The sequence below is a fragment of the Zingiber officinale genome, chromosome 11A, assembly GCF_018446385.1.
Source record: "Zingiber officinale cultivar Zhangliang chromosome 11A, Zo_v1.1, whole genome shotgun sequence".
Taxonomy (NCBI): domain Eukaryota; kingdom Viridiplantae; phylum Streptophyta; class Magnoliopsida; order Zingiberales; family Zingiberaceae; genus Zingiber; species Zingiber officinale.
In genome coordinates this window covers 21992745-21999941 of record NC_056006.1, presented here as the reverse complement: position 1 = coordinate 21999941, position 7197 = coordinate 21992745, and the positions used below count along the sequence as shown (strand labels likewise).

General features: G+C 39.2%; 1 protein-coding gene and 1 pseudogene across 1 annotated transcript; both read right to left on the bottom strand.

The window, feature by feature from the left end:
- Positions 1–1035: 1035 nt before the first annotated feature.
- LOC122032483 lies at positions 1036–1987 on the bottom strand. Its single transcript, XM_042591771.1, has 2 exons — positions 1465–1987; positions 1036–1367 (listed from the first exon to the last, which is right to left on the bottom strand). The coding sequence occupies exons 1-2, from the start codon at positions 1939–1941 to the stop codon at positions 1359–1361; spliced, it is 486 nt and encodes a 161-aa protein (XP_042447705.1). The 5' UTR covers positions 1942–1987; the 3' UTR covers positions 1036–1358.
- Positions 1988–5933: 3946 nt separating this feature from the next.
- On the bottom strand, positions 5934–6068 carry LOC122033055 (annotated as a pseudogene).
- Positions 6069–7197: the final 1129 nt, after the last annotated feature.

Here is a 7197-nt window from a genome sequence, read left to right as displayed (position 1 = left end):
TCACTCCTACAAGTGGCTCAAGGCATGTGACAAATGAACCATGAAAAGGCGGATAAAACAGCAGTCCGTTGTATGAATTTCCTGCCAATGAAGGGATTCTGGAGAAGGATTGTGCCATATTGAGTCTATTGCATGCAATTTTATCCTACATTGTATGAGGTTGTTTCAGCAATTCGAATCCATAACTTTAAAATCACAAGACAACAATTTTACTATTACGTTAAAACTCTCCTTCAACCATGAAAAGACCGATGCAAAGGAATAAATGAGTTTGGAGATTAATCTTCTTATCAAGAGATTAACTCGGTCATGTTTGATCTGGTATGTGGGCCAAACTCCTATAAACTAGGTCATGAGGTAACCTTTCTTTCAGCAAATGCAAGAAGATGCAATAAATATGCTCTATGTTGTTGAAAAGCTATGGAATGGTTATGGTATCAAGTGGTCCGGAGTCATGTAGACTATAACAACCATAATCGGTCCTTCGTGATCGAAGGAACTATCATGTCCATCTCCCGATTGCTTGCTTGCGACTAAGGGATTTCCTGATCTTGCAAATCAAAAGCTTCCTTATGACCATCCTTTGCAGTTTGATCTCTCCATTTCAAATTCAGAATGAAGCAATTAGAAAGAATCTCTTGGGTGAGGCTAAAGAACAATCCCCAATACCTAAAAGAGGCATTCTATTCTTATGAACACTTGCATTGGGGATAAGAACCACAAGCAAAATAATGTTGAACTCTCATGACTGTAAAGGACAAAAGGTAACGGCTCCTTCAAAACAGTTTCATCCTCTCTGAAAGGGGATAAATTATGGGGATATTTGTTTTAGCACAGTAGCCATTTGCATAGAGGAGGTATCCAATAAGATATGTTATACCCGCTGAAAATTAACCCAAGATCTATTAAATCAATCACCACCTTGTTGCCAAAATAGGGGACTCTCATTTTGTTATTAACTGATTGCTCACCTAGACAAAGTGTTTTTATCCAAGAGAGGCCAAACAAGACTGCAGCTTTTTTCAAAAGAGAAGCTCATCTGAACAGATCTGAATTATTTCCAAGACGCAAATTACATTTGTACATAAATTCTGAAGAAAGGGAGATGAGCAGGGGAAAAAAAGGACAGTTCTCCTGGTCGAAATTAAAGTACAATTAATTACTAGGCACGGTAGATCAATAAGAAGTAGCCAAACACTGCACAAGCTCTTCAATTAGTCAGCTTCGATTCCCCTCCACTCGCAAAAAGAAAGAAAGAAGAAAGGAAGAAAAAATAAAAGGATTTTGCATTCAGATCATCTTCTTCTTCCCCAGCTTGACTAATCATGGAGCATATCATCAAGAACAAGGGCATGCCCTCATGAAGCCTGTTAAATTCAGAATTCAATGAGTTTCTTTAGTTTTTCTTGGAATAAATTGATGTTGTGGCACAAGAATTGAAGGTGGAGTAGGCAAGAAGAGGACCTGTGTGGGGTTGAGATGGCCTTCTTCACTCTTGTCGCTCTGCTTCTTTGCCGGGGCCGGCACGGGTGCGAAGCTGCAGTGAGGCTTCTTGAGCCCCAGGAGCTCCTTCCACTTGATGACGGAGCCCCTCAAGGGCCTCTCCGGCCAGTCGCCGCTTCCAGCGGTCGGCGACAGGAGTTCCTCCCTCAGCGTGGTGACCGCCCGCGGCCGCTGGCCGTGCCTGCTGTCCTTGAGCGGCAGCAGCCGGCCTTTGAAGAAGAGCTGGTCGGCGTCGATGGTGGAATTGCCGCCGCCGACCGCGAACTCGAAGTTCGGATCCGGTGGCGGGGGCCGCACAGCGGCCCCCGGCGGCGGCGGCTCCACGGCGAAGTCGCTGGAGAAGGAGACGCGGGGGCTCATCGGAGGCGGCGCCGCCGCGGCCGGCACGCCGCACAGGGCCTGCCGGTCGGCGCTGAGCTGCATGTTAATGCAGGCCATCGCGGCACAACTGCAGTCAATCAGTCAGCGACAGAAAAGAAAGTGAATGAATGATTCTTCGTGCCATTGCTTTCTCTATATATAAACAGAGCAAACTCGACATTTTTTTGATTTTTTTAAATGAAAATTTCTTTTCCAAATTCAATATCAAATCAACTAGATTCTTGATTTAACTGGTTGAACTCAATCAAATCAAATTGGTGCTGTCTTGTAGACCATCAGAATTAGGATGAGTAATCTGTTCAAAATCAAAGAACTGATGGAATCAAATAAATTAAAATGGATTAAATTATTTCTTTTAAAAAAAATAAATCATTCAACCATTTGGTTCATTTTAAATTTAGTTCCATTTAATTCGAGGAGAAGAGAGGTTGGAAGAGTGGCATGGGTGGACTGGCCTGGTGATATAAAACTCACAGCCACAGCAACAAGGGAAGCTGCCACGTTTTGGCGTGGTCCCTTGCCAAAAAATACAAAAACAACGAGGAAGGTGTCGGTGGCAGATGGGGAGTTACATTTGGTGTCAGTCGTGGTCAATGAGGATCAATTTTTTTAAATTTTGGACGAAAGTGGTCGGATCGAGTCAGGTCGATTGCACCCAAATCGATTCGTCAACTATACTCAAAACTGTGAGATGAACGTTGGACTTTGATATTTATAAGATTCGAGGGGTGTCATCTACGAGTGCAAACGAATCGAGCCGGCTGGTGAATTTTTCGAGCCGGCTCAAAATTATTTGATTCGTATTCGAATTTATCAAATTTAAGTCGAATTCAAACATATTCAAATTTTTTTCGAATCGAACTCTAGCCCAAATTATATTGTTCGATAGCTCGCGAGCATTTTTTCGAGTCGAATTCGAGCTCAAATTATATTGTTCGATAGCTTGCAAACCACTCGCGAGAATTAATATTTTATAAATATAAGTTAAATATATATTAAATAAATAAATTTCAAACCTTTCGAATACCTATTTTCAAACAATAATTCAAATAGTTTGCAAACATATTCAAATCTTTCGAGCCGAATTCGAACCCGAATCTTAATTCGAACCGAATCCGAATAAAAAATTTAAAATTTTTCGAGTTTCGAATCGAGCTCGAACTCGAATATAACTATTTTAAGTTGAATTCGAACCTTAAATTTTTTTACATATTTAGCTCGATTCGATTCATTTACACTCCTATTATCATCCTATGAGATTTATTGTTCAATTTTACTTTCAACTATCTCGAAACACTCTAATAGCTCGTAAGGTGTTTCGAGTGGCTAGGACTAAGGGTTCCCTAAATCAACTTGTATAAATTTGTTATTAAAAATGAATTTTTATCAAGCTCAATTAATAAGATTAAAATTTAAATAAAATCTAATACATGCAATTTATATTATTTATTCTATTTTAATATATTATATTCGTGGAGTTTGAACTACTAATGAAGCTAAGGTCCTTTCGATTGAGTCGTGGCCACTCTATGCTTTTCGGATTCACCTGGTGGCTGGTTCATAGGGCCGAATCATTTACCAACAGAATTATATTAGTCAGATTAGAAGAGCTAGATATCTGAATTTTTTTAAAAAATAATGTTCACTGTATAAACACACCTCGATCTCTTGACAACATAATATGTTTTAGTTTAACTTTCTCTTTGTCAACTAGATCAATAACAAACAAACTCTGCTATGCCAAAAAAAATAAAAAAAAAAAAACAAATGACAGTTCTCAAATTGTCCAAAAATCTACCATGTTTTTAAAAAGTCTTCGACAAACTTGAGTAAAGATTCACTCATTATGAAGTCTTAGATAAACTACTGTCTTAATCTAACAACTACTAAAACAAAGCAAAATCTCACACTAATTAAACACCCCCCAAAGCTATCTCAAATCTCTGTTCTTCTGAGTTCCAAAAACAAGCCAAATTAACCTGTAATTTGCTGCCTCATTTTCTCACAACTATTCTTCCCATAATTGGTGTGGCTGCACAAACACTGATACAATATCTCGTTGCCATCCAGCTGCATGCTTTCTTCTGTCTTTTTCAGGAAACTGCTGGCTCTACAGTTGTTGTGCTGCACACTAATATCAGCTTTCTCAAAGCCAACCGCGAAGCAATCAATTCAGAGTCATGTAATTAATTTACTCATCTTTATCCATATTTGCTCTGTCATGGAAATGCTAGCTCCTGTTGTTCGAACAGAAGGGCTTTGGTCCCCCATCCCATATATAGTTGAGTAGATGAGCAGAGGTTGCTTTAAGGAAAGGAAAATTAAGGAGTAGTCTGTCTTTGATTGACCTTGACTAGTCTTGCAATTAGCTTGTGAGCTGGCCATGTCGAATGCTCGATAAGACCACGTGAAGCCCAGGGTTTCCTCCCTCTGTTTCCCTGCCCAGGACAGTATTAATTAATTCATCATCTCTCTTTTCCCTTTTTTTCCCTTTCCCTGAAGCAATGTATAATGTGTGTGTGTGAGAGAGCTTTGTCTTGTTTGGAGTGAGTTCGTTTGTACGTGCAGAGGCTGCATTAGTTAATTTTATGCGTAGCTATGATCCACATTTGGGATAAGGATAGAACACCAAAAATGGCATTATTATATATATAATTGGAGAGGTGGAGTGGAGGCTGAGGTTGGGACCGTTTGACTATATATTTGGAAGATTTGAGAAATCAAGGCACAGCGTGCAGCAGCTGCTTTCGGTTTCATGCATGCCCACAAACTGTACGTCTGGCACTCACATGGTCAGGTGAAGATCCGAGGGTTGAAGAAGCTAGCACAAGTCTCATTTATTTATTTATTTTACCATTGATACGGTCATTGGGATGGGGCCCTGAGTTGAGTTAAAGTACATGAGGTCAACTGATATGTGGTAAGTTAAAAGAAGAGTTAATCTTAGAAGCCCGCACAATTGATTCCTTCGGATGAGAGATAGCTGATCGAAGTATTATCACATTGACTGGATAGAGGGGTTGGTCGGATTTGAACCGAGCCTTATCCTTGGTTCAAGAATAACATAGTTAATCAGTTTGGCAGAGTGATCTAACCGATTAGATCAAACGTTCGATTGGACCAGTTAGATACTCAGTTTTTCCGAGTTTCCTGATTCAATGAAGAGATTGAGCAAAGACCAAGTCTCTGGCTATAGTTCATCCGACTGAGCAGTACCTCCAAGTGGCAACCTATCGGGACACTTGAAAGACTCAGTCAGATTATCAACTTTACACATAGTGGACCCCTTAACCCAACGATCTCATATTACCTTTTAGGCATTTTGTGTCATGAAAGAAAGAGAATATTCTATAAGCAAACTGTACACTAGAAACTTCCTCCCACCATATACAAAAATGGCAAGTCCATTTTGGGAAAGATGTTAAGAGTATCTTTATAATCTGATAATCTGTCCATTTTTAAGAAAATTTTGAGATTTGTGCATAAACAGTGACATTATAAAAAGGAATCTCCATCTACAGGCACATATACATTCACAAGATGCGATACCACTAGTTACCATTCACTATTCATTTATTTTACTCGACTCAATTAATAACTTGAGCGTCGAAGTATCAACGTCGGGACCCCTTCTTAACCCAACAACTATTGCTCTTTTTGAGACATAGGGGCATTTTGGAGGCATCTGGGGACAATGAGGAGTCTTCATTTGGTTAACATCAGAGTCACCGTTCTCAGCCAACCATCTTCTCCGCTTTCGGACACAGATAGAATTAGATAAAAATGATTTTAAATAAAGGTTAATTGAATGCCTTTTTTATTTACAATAGCGATCATGCACACCTATTACATGTATAAATATAATACATGAATACACTTAAAATTTATAAAATAAATATTTTCTGTCAAATAATTAAATAATATTATTAAATGATAATATGATTTATTCTCCTTTCTAAAAAATTAATTTAATTATTTATATCAGATATTAAATTGATAAAAATAAATACTACACTTAATCTTAGCCAAAAAGTCGCCCATAAATTGGGTAAGAGTGCGTCAGACCCATGCAATAGTGCAATGCAAGGATGATGCTCGAGAATCCAAGAAGTAAGCTACTGTAACAGACTACCCCTTATAAAAAATAAATTTAATATCATAATTGATCTTAGCCAAAATATAATTGATCTCTGATTGATTAATAAGGGAAAAAATCCCAATAATATATTACAGTTTAGTCACTTTAGATCCCTGATTGCGTGTGTGGAAATTACTAATAAACCTTGAATTATTTTTGGTGTGAAAAGAAAAAAGACATTAAAGTAATTTAATTTTAGGTTTCACCAAATTAATTGAGAGTTAATTTATAAAGGATCCATATTCTTAATAAAATAGTAAGATATTAACACGAATTGAATAAGGGAGTATTAAAAATTTAAATGGAAATAAGAAGAGTGAATAGGTGGATGGAAAGGATTCTCGTGTGTATGGGGTTTAGCTGGCACGAAGCCCAGGCTAGTCGAGGGGATGATCGGATGTCTGGCACGAAGTCCAGCTAGGTCGACGGGTTGACCTGATAGCTCACACGAAGTCTAGACGGGTCGACGGGCTGACCGGACCTCCGGCAGGTAAGTTAAGATAAGTCACTAGAGGGGAGTGACTTGGTGAGGACGCGTTCCCGGTTAGTAGGCGTCAATCTAACTTAGAACCATTTCGGAACTCTAAGTTGAGATCTTGATTAGATTCCGGTCTCGGTGAGATGGAATCTAATTACTATTCTTTTTTTTTATTGTGCTAACTTCTGTTTTGCATGGTAGTTTAAACTATTATTTTTTGCCTTGGACTAACTCTTTCTTGCAGGAGAATGATGTTCTGGAGAAAGATGGTCCGGGCGCTCGGAGTTGGTTCGGGCGCCCGGAATCGGTCCGAGTGCCCGGAGGCAAAAATTATATCCTATCATCATGGGGAACGCGCTGATTGGCCAGACCTATGTCATGGTCCGAGCGCCCGAAGCCTCCTATATAAGGAGGTCTCGCCCTGAAGCAAAATACAACTCACAACTACGTCTTCCAATGCTTGCTATACAATGTTGTGCTCTTGCGACACTACGAAGCTTCTCCGACAACGTGCTGCTTTCTTTTTCTTTAATTGTTGTCGATATTTCATTTATTTAGCATTCTTATACTTTAATTTTGTAATCATCTTTTCGAACTGCTAGTGGATTGCTCAACGGAAGTACTCGACGAGTGCGGGCCTTGCAGTAGGAGTCAACCAAGGCTCCGAATCAAGTAAATTGGTTCTTGTTAGCATTGC